The sequence below is a fragment of the Bufo bufo genome, chromosome 3 (assembly GCF_905171765.1).
Source record: "Bufo bufo chromosome 3, aBufBuf1.1, whole genome shotgun sequence".
Classification (NCBI taxonomy): domain Eukaryota; kingdom Metazoa; phylum Chordata; class Amphibia; order Anura; family Bufonidae; genus Bufo; species Bufo bufo.
Genome location: NC_053391.1, coordinates 622177843 through 622197279, shown reverse-complemented (window position 1 = coordinate 622197279; position 19437 = coordinate 622177843). Strand labels below are relative to the sequence as shown.

The following is a 19437-nucleotide window of genomic DNA, read 5'->3' as shown; positions in this document are numbered from 1 at the left end:
CTCCAAGCCTCCATGACCTTGATATGTCCTAACAGGGCATATGGACAGGGGTTGACTTCATGAGACAAGACCTTTAGCTTAGCAATGAAGATCCTTTGCTTGCACATAAACATCCCTTTACATGGCACAACATAATTCATTGTGACAAAACCTTTTTTGCAACACGTTTAAAGATCAAAGTGACCTACGGACGAGACATTTATGTAAAAAGGAACATTTTTAATATGTAATTATGCCAATATACATATTACACAGTTTCAATTATGTGTTAAAAAAAAGAAAAAGAAAAAGAAAGAAGGCCAACCATTTCTAGACATTTGCTGTCTCTTTTGCCGTTTGTAGAGAACGGACTGGTCACTGAACAGTAGGATGCACCTATTCACATAGATTTGACCCCTGCTGTAATAAAGTCCTGCCATCGGACAACGCTACCACCAGAGATGATGAAACACAGAATTGTTTCAATACACCGTAAAATGTAGACCCATATTAACACTGGGACCTCCCACGCCAAGATCATCCAACAAGGACTGCTGCTTCCGGACTCCATGTTTCCTTAGATTATAGAATCTTAATCCAACTTTCTAGTAGTATCCAATTTCCAGGCACCAGTGAGATAGCGCAGCCGTATAAAAAGAAGGTCTCGTCCCATCTGCAACCAACTCCAGAAAGGCACCAGTTTAGATCCTGTATATAAAATAAGAAATATTAAGGAGCATCCAAAAATATTCACCTCATAATTTACCTATCAAAAAGAGTTTAATAGACCAATGACGTTTAAATATACACACACAGCAGTAAGTCATTAAAACCATGGAAATCAGTAGTTAAGTGGATCTTATTTTTGGCTGCGCAGCACGTCAACTGCTATATCTGAATACTCTACAATGATGAGGTAGAAATATGTTTAGCTTCTGCAGGTTTCCAAAATTGTGGATTAATGAAAAAAACAGTTCTAGGAGCTAGATATTCCGGCAGCATGTCGTCCAACATGGTAACCATTCCAATAAATGGTTGTTAATGTAATACATAGAAGGGCTCGAGTCCATCAGAGCAGCTCTCCCAAGTGGGTGATCCCCCCTGTATGATGTCCATATGAGAACAGCTCTACCAAGTGGGTGATCTCTCCCCTAGGATGTCCATATGAGAACAGCTCTGCCAAGTGGGTGATCTCTCCCCTAGGATGTCCATATGAGAACAGCTCTCCCAAGTGGGTGATCTCTCCCCTAGGATGTCCATATGAGAACAACTCTCCCAAATGATGTCCATATGAGAACAGCTCTCCCAAGTGGATGATCTCTCCCCTAGGATGTTCATATGAGAACAGCTCTGCCAAGTGGGTGATCTCTCCCCTATGATGTCCATATGAGAACAGCTCTCCCAAGTGGGTGATCTCTCCCCTAGGATGTCCATATGAGAACAACTCTCCCCTAGGATGTCCATATGAGAACAGCTCTGCCAAGTGGGTGATCTCTCCCCTAGGATGTCCATATGAGAACAGCTCTGCCAAGTGGGTGATCTCTCCCCTATGATGTCCATATGAGAACAGCTCTGCCAAGTGGGTGATCTCTCCCCTATGATGTCCATATGAGAACAGCTCTCCCAAGTGGGTGATCTCTCCCCTAGGATGTCCATATGAGAACAACTCTCCCAAATGATGTCCATATGAGAACAGCTCTCCCAAGTGGGTGATCTCTCCCCTATGATGTCCATATGAGAACAGCTCTCCCAAGTGGGTGATCTCTCCCCTAGGATGTCCATATGAGAACAGCTCTCCCAAGTGGGTAATCTCTCCCCCATGATGTCCATATGAGAACAGCTCTCCCAAGTGGGTAATCTCTCCCCCATGATGTCCATATGAGAACAGCTCTCCCAAGTGGGTGATCTCTCCCCTAGGATGTCCATATGAGAACAGCTCTCCCAAGTGGGTGATCTCTATGATGTCTGAATAAGAGCAGATCTCCCAAGTAGGTGATTTCCCCCTCTATGATGTCCACATGCACTAATCAGGTAGAATAGGGCCTGTCTTCATAAAACAACAGCTTTAAACAGCATATACTTTCTATGACTGTCCAATAATCCAGAATATCTGATAATTTGGTTGGATTTAAAAAGGAGTTTGATTCAAGATGGAGCCACAATCGTCAATAAGATCAGTCCAGCAGCAGTTCCCAAGTGTAAATATACTACTCGTGGCTATTTGACGTATAGACTGGACCCTGGAAGGTGTTAAAATGATCATAATCATAACATAATATATCTGGGTGAAAGCTGTATGGCAGAAACTTACTAAAAATCCTTCTAATTAAATCCCCTCACAACCTTTGGCAGTATTTGGGAGTCCCAAAAACATTAGATCGTTGAAGATCCCAACATTTGGGTTTTGATTACATAAAGGGGATATCTTATCAAGAACCCAGTTTTGTCTGTGAAATGTCCCATGTCTGTTATTATGCAGTGTTCTTTAAGGTCCTTTAAGGCCTCTACATAAAATCATTGTCTGTCAGCAGTACATTGCAGTGCAAACGGGGATCTGCTGTCGGCAGACAATGAATCTGTATGTGGATGAGCAATCGCTACCGTGTGGAAACGCAGCTATCACCTCCACTCAATGACCGGCCAGGTAAAGGAGCCTTTAGACTTTTGCTATGCATTCAGTACAGCATAATACAACCTACATCTTACCTTCAATCTCTGTCCAATTTACTGCAATTTCTGCAACTGGGATCTTTAAGCATTGGGCTATATATAGTAGTTCCACATCAAACGCCCTGCAAACAGGAGATACAGAATATTGATCGGTGCTACTGCAGATGTCATTACTGCTCTGTGCAGAGGCCATTTACAAATCAAGTGGTTTATCTGCTCAGAATCATCTTCTTATAAAGAGGAAGGTTAATTACATAGATGAGAAGGTCGGTGCACCCTGCGGTCTATTAATCAAAACACCAAGCTAAATCCTGGAGAAATTCATGTACAGTCTGGGACTCTATACAATGGAAGGTTGTAGATTGTAAGCCCTCACGGGCAGGTTCTCTCGCCTTCTGTACTAGTTTGTAACTTATGTCGTTCATGCTTTTTGTAGTTTTATGTATGTACACCCCTTTTCATATCTACAGTGCCATTAAATAAAAAGGTAATAATAATAATAAATAATAATAATAATAATGTAAAAATAACACCTAAAGGGGTTCTCTGGTTCAGGCCGGAGCCAGCAAGAAGCTATTCTTTTACTATATATGCGTAGAGCATCTGAGAATTTCCTTGCTCCAATGCCCCCCCTTGCCTTGCGCTGCATCTCGCAGCACAAGGTCTGTTTGTTTGCTGCTGGTGACATAACCGGCTTCACATCACTATACTAGGTGGAGACTTCGCCTAGCCGTGTGCCAGGTGACATCACCGGAACGCTTACAAAACAGCCTAGGGCAGCACTATAGACCACCCATTTATTGTGGTGACGTCACCGTGCTCACTGCTAGGCAAAGTCTCCACCTAGCATAGTGATGTGAAGCCCGATATGTCACCGTCAGTAAACAAACAGAATTGGTGCTGACCCGCAGAATATGGCTAAGATGTTGTTTTTAGCGCATAGTCAACACCCTAAAAACAAAAAACCATGTCAGATTTGCGTTTTTTCTTTCAATTTCACCCCACAGATTGTCCCCCCCCCCATTTTCTAACCCAAGACATGGCCAACTAAATAGTGCGAACAAAAATACAACTTGTCACCAGCCCAACGCCTTTAAGGAGGAACTGGCGGCGGTGAGACAGGATGGTACAAAATGTGGGCCACCCCATACACCAGCAAGAAGACCATAATGCGTGATTCACGCACAGTCATTTGCACACTTCGAAAGCAAACATCTTCGAATACCCTCCAATTACGCGACTTGCAAAGTCACGTGGAAGATCTAGACAATAGAGGTTGCCACCACAATATTAGGGTGCGCGGAGTATGGATAGTGCACTCAGACAAAAATCGCTGAAGGGGCCTCCGCGTGACATCATTTGCTATATTAATGACTTTGGCCTTAAGGAGTCTCCAGATCTTCCTTTTATTCTTCGTAAACTGCATAGTACATGCTTTCGCCATAATGTTTTCCTTAAAAGGGTTGTCCGGGTTCAGAGCAAAATCATCCGCCCCAAGTAGACCTTGTATTTGAGTGACTAAAGATATCAGTTTTTTTTTTTATTATTTCCACTTCTTTGTGTAAATACTCAATGTTCAATAACATCAATTCAAATGAGTATTGTTCACCAATTCAAACTTCTCACAAAATTCCTCATTATTAGGAAATAAATTAGGGCGTAGGTGGGACCTCAAACCTCGTGGGATCCTTTGTGTTTTATAGTATTCTTTCAATGTATTGAGGTGTAGTTCAATCGTGGTGAGCCTTTTAGACTCCTGTTCATATTTCCTTTTCAACAGATCGATTGATGGTGTGCTTAAAAAAAAGACATTACTCTTATCATTGATCAATCTGTGAATGTCCTCTTCAGTATATAAGTACACATTCATGTTAACAGCCTCTTTGGTCTTACCCGGTCCTTGGGATTCTTCCATTTCAGATGTATAATAATCCCCAGTGCACTCTCTCTGGATCCAAACAGCAAAGAAAACGTTGTGAAGAGCAGCACCCACGGGCCTTTTCAACGTTTCCGGCATGCAACAGCCAAACTACGACCGCAGATCCACAGCAGTCCACCGATTAGTAGTCAAACAGGTAAAGGCAGCATCTCCAGATATTTCTTTTATTCTTCGTACTTACAGGAATGTGTACAAAAAAAATAAAAAAATTGCAATGTTTCGGCTACATAGTAGCTTTTGTCAAGCATAGCTACAAGTGATAAAACACAAACATATATAGTGCATGTGACATCTCCTAATACCTCGAAGAGGCCAATCAAGTAGACTGCCCAACTTATGCAAACATCTTCATGGCGGATGTGGAGGACAGGCTTGTATATCAAATCAGCATTCATGGAGAGAGTCCTGTGCTGGTGGCGCTACATCAAGGATATCTTTACGATATGGAGTGGGAATATGGAAGATTTGGACAATTTTCACCAACATTTGAATAGGGGTGTCCCTGGTTACATTTCACGATAACTTCTCAAAGAGAGCTACAGTTCCTTGATGTAAAGGTGTGTGTGGAAAATGGAGACATTAAAACTCAATTATACCAAAAGCCCACGGATAGGAATAACCTTTTGAGGTATGACAGTTATCATCCCCAACGCATGATGGAGTCACTTCCATGGAGTCAACTCCTGAGGGTCAGGAGGGTGGTATCTGATGTGAAATTTCAAGATAGGGTGGAGGAGATGTGCGATAAATTCTCCAAAAGAGGTTACCCCTGTAGATTATTGCAGAAGGCTAGTAGGAGAATCTTTGCGGTTGTTAGGGAGACCACATTGCACAGGACCCTGGTTGTGAATGAGACTCAAAGAATTCCATTTGTATCCACATATGGTAGACACAGTGGGAAAAATTGCTGATATTCTGAGGAAGGAATGCCATATCCTATATAAGGGTTACCAACTATATGGGAAGTTGATAATCCCCCACTTTTGGCATAAGAAGAATGCTAATTTGCGGGATAGATTGGTGAAAAATGATATAGGGAATACACAGAAAGATAGGCAGCGATATCTAGCTCCCCGTAAAATGGGCAATTTTCCCTGTAACTGGAAATATGATAAAAGGGTGACACATTTGTACATCCTTATACAGGACAAAGATATAGCATCAGAGAGTTCTACACATGTAGATCTAGGGATGTTATATACATGACACAATGCCCGTGTAGTCTAATTAATGTGGGCGAGACGACCATGGAAATCAGGGAAAGCATAAACACAAAAGTACAATCAGGAAAAAGATGTTGGACAAACCGGTGGCCAAGCATTTTGTGCAGTGTGGTCACTTTGTCAATCAGTTGAGATTCCGTGTCAGACTCAGTGAGCACATTGAGAAGAGGTGGTGATAAAGAAAAAGTTTAGGAAGAAGGAACTAAAATGGATCTTCACCTTGAGGGCACTACAACCTTATGGACTCAACATTGAGTTCAATGTTAGTGGTTTGGACTAAATTCTATAGGCGAGTTGATGACGTTAGATTTTATATGTCCTCATCAGTAGTGAGCATTTATCGATCATGTTTTTAATTATCCATTTTAGCTTGGCACTGTTTTTCACAGACGGAGGGCGGAGCAGATTGGGGTGACCCAAGCACCTTGTTTCAGTTATCAATACATCATTGGATACTATTACTGTTGCAAGCTATGTGTGGTACCCTTTGATGACGTTTTAAGCATGCACAATTGCATTAAATACACGCTAATGGTCAACCGAGTCGCCTGGTGGATGTGCTCCTTTTGCTCCCGCCCTCCGTGAGGTAATACACGTCCTCTTAATTGAACACAATTATAATTAATATAACATGACATATGACATGACATAACTATGGGGCGTTGGACAGTCTACTTGATTGGCCTCTTCGAGGTATTGGGAGATGTCACATGCACATATATATATTTGTGTTTTATCACTTGTAGCTATGCTTGACAAAAGCTACTATGTAGCTGAAACGTAGAATTTTTTGCTCTTTTTGTACACATTCCTGTAAGTACGAAGAATAAAAGGAATATCTGGAGATGCTGCCTTTACCTGTTTGACTACTAATTGGTGGACTGCTGTGGATCTGCGGTCGTGGTTTGGCTGTTGCATTTCGGAAAGGTCGAATAGGCCCGTGGGTGCTGCTCTTCACAACGTTTTCTTTGGCTTTAAGGAGGACATTATGGCGAAAGCACGTACTATGCAACAAGTGGACTACCAGGAAGCTACGGTGTCCTGATTTCAAGATCGCGCAGAGCCTTGAAACCCTTATTGAATTTACTTTGCAAGCACTCTATCCCATATTGCTGGGGTTTCCCCTTCATCCTCACCGCACGAAAAAAACGGCACAACAGCAGTCGTCAAGAATCCAGAAGACCTCCCTGACTTCTGCACCCGTCTTGCTCTCACTCCGCCACTCCAGAGGGGAACTGGACCCTTCCCTTAGAAGGTTTCTCTTCGGGAGTGCAATTACGTCTTTCCCTTCTTTTCTCCCTGTCTCCTTCTCTAATTAGATCTCCGCTTCTTCCCTCCCTGAACAGGTTTATAAGTTTTATTCCGGTGTTCATTGTAGGTCCCTTTGTCTCTGTGGAGTTCTGGGGCGGAGACTCTTTAGTCTCGGTTTACAAGCTTCCGCTAGATCTCCCCAACAGAGTTCATTACATTCGGCTCAGCTACCATTAGTTAGCTGCATTGTTAGTTGTTACTGCTTTTTCCTGTCCAAACTCCACGGACATAAAGGTCTCAGTTTTTACTATGCCTTTATTGTCACAATAGTTTTTTTTACATTACGATGTTAGTACTGATTTCCTCAGTTTTTCAATAGTCCTTTTTAATTTATGTTCTCTCTTCATGCCCACTATATGTGTCTACCCCTCTTATTGGTCGAGTACTGAGGGATTATAGGGGGGGCAGCCTGGCACCCAATACTCAACACTCCTCTACCTACCGCTTTGGCCACGAAAGATGCTCCCCACCTTTTTCCCTCCCCCACATGGCTAAGATAATGTCCTTGAATGTAAAAGGCCTTAATTCAAATTTTAAGAGACGCATTACACTACGAGAACTATGTAGATCCAGAGTCGGCATTGTTCTTTTACAGGAGACGCATCTTACGGCTGATGGATCCTTCGCCTTTGCTAAACACTGGTTCCCTAAGGCTACTTTCACACTAGCGTTCGGGTGTCCGCTTGTGAGCTCCGTTTGAAGGCTCTCACAAGCGGCCCCGAACGGATCCGTCCAGTCCTAATGCATTCTGAGTGGAGGCGGATCCGCTCAGAATGCATCAGTCTGGCAGCGTTTGTCCTCCGCTCCGCTCAGCAGACGGACACCTGAACGCTGCTTGCAGCGTTCGGGTGTCCGCCTGGCCGTGCGGAGGCAAACGGATCCGTCCAGACTTACAATGTAAGTCAATGGGGACGGATCCATTTGAAGTTGACACAGTATGGCTCAATTTTCAAACGGATCCGTCCCCCATTGACTTTCAATGTAAAGTCAAAACGGATCCGTTTGCATTATCATGAACAAAAAAAAAAAAAAAAAATTTTTTTTTTTTTTGTTCATGGTAATGCAAACGGATCCGTTCTGAACGGATCTAAGCGTTTGCATTATAGGAGCGGATCCGTCTGTGCAGATACCAGACGGACCCGCTCTGAACGCAAGTGTGAAAGTAGCCTAAGGTGTTTACTCTGCTAGTTCCAAGTCTGCAGGGTTTCAATTCTCATCTCCAAGTCCTGCCCTCTTCAGGTCGACAAGGTCCAAGCCAATCCCCTAGGACGCTACCTCACTATCCAAGGTACTCTGTATGGGGTGAGCTTACAGCTTTGCACAGTCTACGCTCTCAATTCAGATCCGCTTACTTTTCTCTCCTCTCTCCTTTCGGCTTTTTCTTCTGTTCGAGGGGCGGTACAATTAATAGGGGGTGATTTTAATATCCATTTCTCTGAATGCACTGACAGGCTTACCACGCTCCCGACACCTCCATCTAACCAGAGTAAACACCTTTCTAGAGGCTTCCGTAAACTGGTCTGTACACACTCCCTTTACAACCTATGGCGAGTGGATAACCCTACTTCTCGCCAATATACCTTCTACTTCAATCCTCACCTCACACACGAGGATTGATTATTTATTTGGAGATATTATGACATATATCGCCCGATAACTTGGTCGGACCATACACCTATATATTTGGAACTCAGTCTTCCCTCCGCCCCCCTGAGACACACCCAATGGCGATTAAATGACTCTCTTTTAACCAATCCTGTTACACGAGATGAGCTTCGCTCTCCTTTGTCCCAGTATTTTGTGGAAAACACCCCTACTGCGCCTTCCCCGGGTGATTTATGGAAGGCACACAAGGCGGTGTTTCGGGGTGTGTGCATCTCCTTCTCTTCTCGAATGAAGGATAGAGAGGCACAATAATCGAGAAGGTCTACGTTATCTTTGAACGGCAGAGTAGTCTCTCGCATCTCATCCCTCCATTCGGATACAGAGACAAATAACTGACCTGCGAGCCCAACTCAAGTCCCTGGCCTCCTCATCAACAGAGCGGCTGATCCGCTACACTCGACAACGCTTCTTTGCATATAGTAACAAGCCACATACCCTGCTGGCCCAACAACTTAAGGACCACTCAGCCACCTCTACCCCACACGCTATTAGAGACTGCCAGGGTGTGCTCCAATACCACCCTGCGATTATTGCTAGGTTATTTCATACATATTATTCGGCCCTATACTTCCTCCCCTCTGCTCTACCTAAGGATGAAACGAAACGTAATGCACTCTTAGATGAGTTCCTCTCAGAATGCCAATTACATCCCTTAACTCCTGCAGCCCTAGCCCATCCAAACCAACCTTTCACGGTGGAAGAAATCAGGGACACCATTTCTGAATTGCCTAATGGAAAGTCACCCGGATCGGATGGACTTTCTTATGATTATTTTAAGACATTTGGGGAACTATTGACTCCTCACATGGCTGTACTGTTAAATGGGTTCCTACGAGGAGATAGAATCCCTGACTCCATGCTGGGCTATTATGTGTGTTTTCCCCAAACCTGGCAAGGACCCTGCAGACTGTGCAAGCTACAGGCCTATTAGTCTATTGAATTTAGATCTGAAAATCTTTACCAAATTGCTGGCGAACCGGTTGAATCTCTGGCTTCATCACCTGGTTCATAAAGGCCAAGTTGGTTTTGTCCAGTTCCGCCAGGCGGGGGACAGAAGGGGAGTGGAGGCCCTCTTGCTTAGCTTAGATGCCGAAAAAGCATTTGATCGCCTGAATTGGTACTTCATGTTCCGAGCATTACATCACTTCGGCTGTAAGGGTCCATTCCTTACGGCCCTAAGGGGCCTCTACTCTTCCCCCACAGTAGTGTTTAGGCTGCCCCATGCCCACTCCTCATCTCTCTCGATCTACAACGGGACAAAACAGGGATGCCCCCTCTCCCATGTTCTCAGCATCGAACCCCTGGCAGCTCTTATACGTAAAACCCCAGACATTAGGGAGAAATCATTCTCCGTTTGCCTTTTCGCCGATGTGTTGCTTACTCTGACAAAACCTTTTCTTTCTCTCCCCAACCTCCACGCAGTCTTAGACCGGTGTAGTGCGATGTCAGGTTATAAGCTTAATGCCTCTAAGTCCGAGGCACTGCCAATCAATATCCCCCCTGACAGACTCCACCTCCTCCAAAGCAGGTTTAACTACACTTGGCGTACACAATCCATAAAAGTACCTGGGAATCCAACTTACCCCTGACTACTCTGCTCTATATAAAGCAAATTTTCAACCATTGATATCGGAAATGAACGCCCTCTTCACTAAGTGGAAATCACTCTCGATATTACTACTTGGTCGCATTGCAGCCATCAAGATGTCCATTCTCCCCAAATTCATACACCTTTTTGAAACCCTCCCGGTGAGGGTGCCGGCTACTGCTCTTTGCTTCATACAGTCCTCCTTCACTACTTTTGTCTGGAATTATAAACGCCATAGATTTTCTAATCAGACTTTAGTAGCCCCAGTTACGAATGGAGGCTTAGCCCTTCCTAATATCACTTCATATTACCTAGCAACACATCTGAGGCATATTGCCTCATGGTCTACGCTCCATTCCTATAACCGATGGACCGAGATTGAGAGGCTGTGGCTGGCACCAACTCACCCAGGGACTATGATCTGGGGCTCCCCTACCCCTATCTCTCCTTCAAATTTACTCGGCCCATGTTGTTTACAAGAGAGATTTGGTACAGGACCAGGATTAGATATAATTTAGCAACACTTCGTTCCCCTCTTTCTCTTCACTCATCTTCCGGAAAGCTCTGAGGCGGGGATGGTTAGACAGTGGACAGCTGTGGTGCTGTACAGCCTTGTCAACCTGAAAGATCCTTTTTCTGATAGGATTCTGACATTTGAAGAACTGCAGGCTAAATTCTCACTACTGTATACTCTAAAATTTCAATTCCACAGAATACTCCACTATTGAGACCATAATGGGATCCATGAATGTCCCCAACCTAACCCTCTTTAAGCCTATATTTAAGCCCCTCCGCCAAAGGCCTCATCTCTGACATATACCTGATATTGTCCTCCTCAGACTTCCATATGGATTTATGCTGAAGTGGGAGAATTGGGTGCAAAGGGAGCTCCCCCCAAAGACTTGGCAGACCATATGGAGAAGGGCACATACTAGTTCATCTTCCATAACATATAGGGAAAACCAATTGAAAATCCTAATGTTCTGGTATCATACACCAGCAGTTCTTCACGCCATGAATTCTGAGGTGCTGGATCTCTGTTGGAGGTGGTCCTTACCTAATGCCTCCATTTCATATTTTCTGGTCGTGCCCGGTTATAACGCCATTTTGGAGGCAAGTGACGTGATTATTAAGGGTTATGCTAGATATTCCTATCCCCAGGGATCAATCGACTCTACTCCTAAACATAGTCCCAACAACACTGAGGGGTCAAGGTGCCAGGTTGCTCCTTCATATACCAACGGCAGCTAAATGTCTGATCGCCCTCTACTGTAAACACGCCGCAACACCTTCGGGACCGGACCTCTATGCTCGGATACAGGAGATCAGATCCCTGGAGAATTCAATAGCTCTTCAGCGGAACACGACGGCCAAATTCTTGAAATGTTGGCAACCATGGGACACTCGTAGGACTATGATAGCTTTATAGACATGAAGAGACACGGTTTCATTTTACACACTTTTATTGTTCTATTGTACAATGATATTTACAGAGGTCTATTTCTATTGGACTTCTATAATTCTTGCAAACTGTGTGATTTATATTCTGTTCAAAAAATAATAATCTATAAATTATGAAAATTGTGGGAAAGCCATTAAAAAAAAGGTGAATAACTTTTCCTGATGAGAAATCGTTAGCATCAATTCGCTCATCCTTATTAACCGCCTCCGGACCGCCTAACGCAGGATCGCGTTCCGGAGGCGGCAGCGCTGCGCAGAGTCACGCATATACGCGTCATCTCGCGAGACGCGAGATTTCGCTCAAAGCCAGGCCGCGCATGCGCATCGCGGGCCAGCAAAAGTTAGAGGACAAGTTCGTCACCAGCCTGCCAGCCACGATCATTGGCTGGCAGGTTGGCGATTTTCAAAAAAACGAATCACAAGCCATCTAACACATCATATTAGTAAATATGATGTGTTAAATGGCTTGTCTGCTCCTCTGCTGGTCCTTTTCGTCGGTTGGTTCCAGCAGAGGAGCAGAGATCACTGTGAGTACCCACCAACACTACACCTTAGCCCCAGATCACCCCCATCACCCGAATTAACCCCTTGATCGCCCCTGTCAATCACCTAGTGAAAGGAAAAAAGAGATCAGTGTAAACTGTCACTTTTTTTTTCACTGGTATTGACTGTTAGGTTTTAGGATAGTTTAGGTCCCTTGGTTAGGTAGTTTAGCGATTGTTTAGCGCTCAGCCCACCGCAGTCACATATTCGCTGTTTAGCGTATCGCTAATCAGCATTTGTACTTTTATAGTATCTGTAAGTGATCAAAACTGATCACAGTCAGATCTATAATTGTATTAGTGTCACCTTAGTTCGCCCTCCACCCAAAACGCAGTGTTTGCCCGATCAGGCCTGATCGGTCGCCCACACGTGCGTTCACCCACACGTGCGTTCACCCACACCCGCCCCACCGCAGTGACAAAAAATATATATTTTTTTGATCACTGCACAATCACTTTCCAAGCGCTGCGGCGATAAAAAAAAATCAGTTTTGATATTTTTTAATCAACCGCAGCGGCCTCCGGTACTTCGCTAGCCTCCCCTTTGTAAGACAGGCTTGCTTTTTTTCTTGGGTAGTCTCAGGGAATACCCCTAAATTTAGTAGTCCAAATGTCAAACAGGGGGTATTCTTCTGATGAGGCCTACAGGATTCTGACCCAGTCGGATGAGGAATGGGAACCCTCATCTGACGAATATGAACCTGTAGAAAGCAATGGCACTCTGACCCAAAGTTCGGACGAGGAGGTGGAGGTCCCTGATGGCACCAGGCGTACCCGGCCCCGTGTCGCTAGACCACAGGTTACGCAGGATCCGCTTCAAGAGCAGCAGAGTGGGGCTGTCGCTGTCGGATCACGTGGTGAGGCATACACCAGCAGCGCAGCCCTCCCTGGACCTAGTACCAGCACTGCCGTACAACATGGTGAAGTGGCGAGCACCAGAAGGGCAGTTGAAGCTGGTACGGTGGCACGTGCAGTAGTTACCGCGTCGCAGCCACCGCACAGACAGGCCCGTAGAGCCCCTAGAGTCCCTGAGGTGCTGGCAAATCCTGATTGGCAGTCACCAACTTCAGCCGCACCATTAGTTCCTCCTTTCACCGCCCAGTCTGGAGTTCGGGTTGAGACGGCTCAGATCGGTTCGGCCCTGGGATTTTTTGAGCTGTTCTTGACTGCGGAGCTCTTGGACTTAGTCGTGGCAGAGACAAACCGGTATGCCACACAATTTATATCCGCCAACCCGGGAAGCTATTATGCCCAGCCTTTCCGGTGGAAACCAGTCCAAGTTTCCGAAATTAAAATTTTTCTGGGCCTTCTCCTCAACATGGGTCTAACCAAAAAGCATGAATTGCGGTCATATTGGTCCACGAACCCGATTCATCACATGCCCATGTTCTCTGCTGCTATGTTCAGGGCACGATTTGAGGCCATCCTGCGTTTCCTGCATTTTAGCGACAACACCACCTCCCGTCCCAGAGGCCACCCAGCTTTTGACCGGCTCCACAAAATTCGGCCCCTCATAGACCACTTCAACCAGAAATTTGCAGATTTGTATACCCCAGAGCAAAACATCTGCGTAGACGAGTCCCTAATACATTTTACCGGGCGCCTTGGCTTCAAACAGTACATCCCAAGCAAGTGTGCCCGGTATGGGGTCAAATTGTATAAGCTCTGTGAAAGGGCCACAGGCTATACCCACAAATTTCGGATCTATGAGGGAAAAGATCAGACCCTGGAGCCGGTCGGTTGCCCTGACTACCTGGGGAGCAGTGGGAAGACAGTCTGGGACTTGGTGTCACCCTTATTTGGCAAGGGGTACCATCTTTATGTGGACAATTTCTACACAAGTGTGGCCCTCTTTAGGCATTTGTTTCTAGAACAGATTGGCGCCTGTGGCCCCGCGCGAACTAGTCGCGTGTGCTTCCCCCAACGGCTCGTTACCACCCGTCTTGCAAGGGGGGAGAGGGCTGCCTTGTGTAACGAAGAACTGCTCGCGGTGAAATGGAGAGACAAGCGTGACGTTTACATGCTCTCCTCCATTCACGCAGACACGACAATCCAAATTGAGCGAGCAACCCGTGTCATTGAAAAGCCCCTCTGTGTCCACGACTATAATTTGCTCATGGGAGGGGTGGACTTCAATGACCAGATGTTGTCTCCGTATTTAGTTTCCCGACGCACCAGATGCTGGTATAAGAAGGTGTCTGTATATTTAATTCAATTGGCTCTGTACAATAGTTTTGTTCTCTACAGTAAGGCTGGGAGAACACGATCCTTCCTCAAATTTCAGGAAGAGATCATCGAGAACCTCCTGTATCCAGAAGGTTCCGTGGCCCCATCCACCAGTGTAGTTAGCCGTCTACACGAGCGACATTTCCCCAGTGTCTTTCCTGGTACCTCAACCCAACCGTCACCCCGAAAAAAGATGTCGTGTCTGTAGCAGGAGCGGAATAAGGCGTGACACCCGCTATTTCTGTCCTGACTGTCCTGACCACCCTGCCCTATGCTTTGGAGAGTGTTTCAGGAAGTACCACACACAGGTACACTTAGCATAGGGATTGCATCTCACAGGACAGGCACACAGGGCTATTAGGGCCCTTACACTCACAGCTACTGCAAACCTCTCCTTTCACCTGGGATAAAGTGCATAATGTACTTCGCCACATCTTTGGGCGATTTGCGCTTTGCACATTGTCCCATGGGGAAGGAGAGGTTTGTCCTATAAAAAGGTAAAAAACAAACAAAAAAACAAAAACAAAAAAAAGGTAAGCAAAAAAGTTAACTTCAGTTCAAAAAGTAAAAAAAAAAAGTTTATATGTTCTGTTCAAAAGTTATTATAAAGTTAATAAAATTTATTGCGTTGCGGCCTGGTTTTTTCTTTTTTGTTTTGTTTCCAGGTGGACCAACCGATCGACTAGCTGCAGCACTGATTTGCATTCGGACAGAAGCATTGCGCTGCTGTCAGATTACACACAAGTCGGTGTATGCGGCGCTGCAAGACGAGATTTCTCCTCTGCAGTAAAAGATACGTTTGCCGAGGCATATGAGCTGAGGAGGTGGCGGTGTTCATATGCTTTGGCAAACACTTTGTATATATAAAAAAAAATAAAAAATCCCGGCAATGATTTATTCATCCACATCGATTGATGTGAATGGATAAATCTGGTTTGCCAGGGCATACGAGCTAAGTGGGTATGGATGTTAGGCGGAGCTCCTATGTCCTGGCAGACGCCTTTCCCCTCCTTTTTCATCCACATTGATCGATGCGAATGAAGAAATCTGTGCCGTTCATTTTTTTCTTTCAGCCCAGAGGCTGAACGGAAAAAAAAAAAATCTGATTACCCGTATGCTCAATATAAGGAGAATAGCAGAAACTCCTAATGCTGGCCATACATGTAACTATTGCGGAGACCCTCAAATGCCAGGGCAGTACAAATACCCCACAAATAACACCATTTTGGAAAGAAGACACCCCAAGGTATTCGCTGAGGGGCATATTGAGTCCATGAAAGATTGAAATTTTTGTCTCAAGTTAGCGGAAAGGGAGACTTTGTGAGAAAAAAACCCCAAAAAATAAATTTCCGCTAACTTGTGCCAATTTTTTTTTTTTTCTATGAACTCGCCATGCCCCTCATTGAATACCTTGGGGTGTCTTCTATCCAAAATGGGGTCACATGTGGGGTATTTATACTGCCCTGGCTTTTTAGGGACCCTAAAGCGTGAGAAGAAGTCTGGGATCCAAATGTCTAAAAATGCCCTCCTAAAAGGAATTTGGGCACATTTGCGCATCTAGGCTGCAAAAAAGTGTCACACATGTGGTATCTCTGTACTCAGGAGAAGTTGGGCAATGTGTTTTGGGGTGTCATTTTACATATACCCATGCTGGGTGAGAGAAATATCTTGGCAAAAGACAACTTTTCCCATTTTTTTTATACAAAGTTGGCATTTGACCAAGATATTTATCTCACCCAGCATGGGTATATGTAAAATGACACCCCAAAACACATTGCCCAACTTCTCCTGAGTACGGTGATACCAGATGTGTGACACTTTTTTGCAGCCTAGGTGGGCAAAGGGGCCCACATTCCAAAGAGCACCTTTCGGATTTCACCGGCCATTTTTTACAGAATTTGATTTCAAACTACTTACCACACATTTGGGCCCCTAGAATGCCAGGGCAGTATAACTACCCCACAAGTGACCCCATTTTGGAAAGAAGACACCCCAAGGTATTCGCTGATGGGCATAGTGAGTTCATAGAAGTTTTTATTTTTTGTCACAAGTTAGTGGAATATGAGACTTTGTAAGAAAATAAAAATCAAAAAAAAAAAATCATCATTTTCCAATAACTTGTGACAAAAAATAAAAAGTTCTATGAACTCACTATGCCCATCAGCGAATACCTTAGGGTGTCTACTTTCCGGGTCATTTGTGGGGTTTTTCTACTGTCTGGGCATTGTAGAACCTCAGGAAACATGACAGGTGCTCAGCAAGTCAGAGCTGCTTCAAAAAGCGGAAATTCACATTTTTGTACCATAGTTTGTAAACGCTATAACTTTTACCCAAACCATTTTTTTTTTTATCAAAGACATGTAGAACAATAAATTTAGAGAAAAATTTATATATGGATGTCGTTTTTTTTGCAAAATTTTACAACTGAAAGTGAAAAATGTCATTTTTTTTCAAAAAAATCGTTAAATTTCGATTAATAACAAAAAAAGTAAAAATGTCAGCAGCAATGAAATACCACCAAATGAAAGCTCTATTAGTGAGAAGAAAAGGAGGTAAAATTCATTTGGGTGGTAAGTTGCATGACCGAGCAATAAACGGTGAAAGTAGTGTAGGTCAGAAGTGTAAAAAGTGGCCTGGTCATTAAGGGTGTTTAAGCTATAGGGGCTGAGGTGGTTAAGGACCAAAACAGACTAGTCACTAACGGGTTAAACAATGATTATTTTCTCCTATGTGTTCAGTTTATTACCATGGGATTCTTCTGTCATAAAGCAACCTAGCCAATATTTGCCCACAGTAAAAAATAAAACCGTCAAATTGCTAGGCTGGGTTGACAGTCTGTTTTTGCCCTGCGTTTAACATATACGATGGAAAGAAAAGGATGTAAAAGCGCAGTCCAGAAAAAAAAACAAAAAACAAATTAACCCCTTCCTGACACATGACGTAATAGTACGTCATAGCGGCAGGCGACTGGTCGCATTTTGACGTACTATTACGTCATGGTGATCGGGCGGGCACCGGAGCGGTGCACGCCCGATCACTGCAGGGCCCCCTGCTGTATCCGGCAGCATGTTGCGGCAGGTGAGGGAGCGCATCAGGTCCCCGCGCTGCTGTGGCGGGGACCCGATGGGTGAGAGGGCAGCCCGATGCCTTGCACGGCATCAGGACCTGCCTTTTATGGGGGCTGAGGAGATCCAGGCCCGGTCTCCTAGGAAACCTGTTAGTGTATTACACTCCTTCACTAACAGGCAATGCATTACAATACAGATGTATTGTAATGCATTGCAGAGGGGATCAAACCCCCCAAAGTTGAAGTCCCATAGTGGGACAGAAATGGTTAAAAAACAAAACAAAAAAAAAAAAAAAAAAAAAAAAAACCTTTCCCCTGATTTTATAATAAAAAAAATAGAACAAAAACAAAAAAACAAATACGTATTAGGTATCGCCGCGTCCGTAACGACCTGCTCTATAAATACACCACATGATCCACCCCGTCCGATAAACACCGTAAAAATAAATAAACTGTAAAATAAAGCCATATTTGTCACCTTACATCACAAAAAGTGCAACACAAAGCGATAAAAAAAAAAGGAACCAATAAAACAGTCACATCTTCCCGCAAAAAACTAGCCCCGACATAAGACAAACGCCCAAAAACTTTAATAGTCTCCAAATACAGAATATGGAGACCATAAAATAAAAAAAATTTGTTTAAAAAAATGCTATTATTGTGTTTAAGTGAAAAACATAAAAAAGTAGACATTAGGTATCGCCACATCCGTAACAACCATCTCTATAAAACTATCAAATTACCTAACCTCTCAGATGAACACCGTAAAAAAAAAAATAATGGGAGAAAAAAATAACATTTTTTTGTCACCTAACATTACAAAAAGTGCAACACCAAGTGATCAAAAAGGCGTATGCCCCCCAAAAATAGTACCATTCAAACAGTCTCCTCATCCCGCAAAAAATGAGACCCTGCCTAAGACAATCGTTCAAAAAATAAAAAAAGCTATGGCTTTCAGACTATGGAGACACTAAAACATAATTTTTTTGGGTTGAAAAAATGCTATTATGTAAAACTTAAAAAAAATAAAAAGTATATATATTAGGTATTTCCACATCTGCAATAACCTGCTCTATAAAAATATCACATGACCTAATCCCTCAGGTGAACGCTGTAAAAATTAAAACTGTGCCAAAACAACCCATTTTTTGGTCACCTTGCCCCATAAAGTGTAATAATGAATGATCAAAAAATCATATGTACCCAAAAATGGTACCAATAAAAACATTAACTACAAAAAACGAGCCTCTGCACAAGACAAATTGGCAGAAAAAATAAATAAAAAGGCGTTCAGAAAATGGAGACACAAAAAAAATAATTCACAAAAATATTTATTATGTAAAACTGAAACAAAGAAAGTAGATATATTTGATATCATTGCGTCCGTAACAACCTGTTCTATAAAAATAGCACATGATCTACCCTGTCCAATGAATGTTGAAAAAAACAAAAAATAAAAACTGTGCCAGAACAGCCATGTTTTGGTTACCTTGCCTCACAAAAAACAAATCTAGAGCGGTTAATCATATGTACTCCAAAATAATACCAACAAAACTGTCACCTTATCCCCTAGTTTCCAAAATGAAGTCACTTTTTGGAAGTTTCTACTGTAGGGGTGATAATGATACTTCATAAAATAGTTCTCACTTTACATTCCCCATATATTTTTTTTTTTAGAAAGCTAGAAGTTAAAAATGTGCTTCTAAACTTCTAAGAAAAGTTCCAAAACCTACTTTAAGGACCATTTCAGTTATGAAGTCACTTTG

At 43.6% G+C, this 19437-nt stretch overlaps 1 protein-coding gene across 1 annotated transcript in view; it reads right to left on the bottom strand.

The window, feature by feature from the left end:
- Positions 1-232: 232 nt before the first annotated feature.
- ALG5 (ALG5 dolichyl-phosphate beta-glucosyltransferase) overlaps positions 233-19437 on the bottom strand; it is a 71587-nt gene continuing 52382 nt past the window's right edge. Inside the window, exons 9-10 of the mRNA XM_040426101.1 lie at positions 2686-2771; positions 233-687 (exon numbers count right to left, since the gene is read on the bottom strand). Coding sequence (XP_040282035.1) covers positions 572-687; positions 2686-2771 — 202 coding nt within the window. The 3' untranslated portion in view covers positions 233-571. The remainder of the gene's footprint in view (positions 688-2685; positions 2772-19437) is intronic.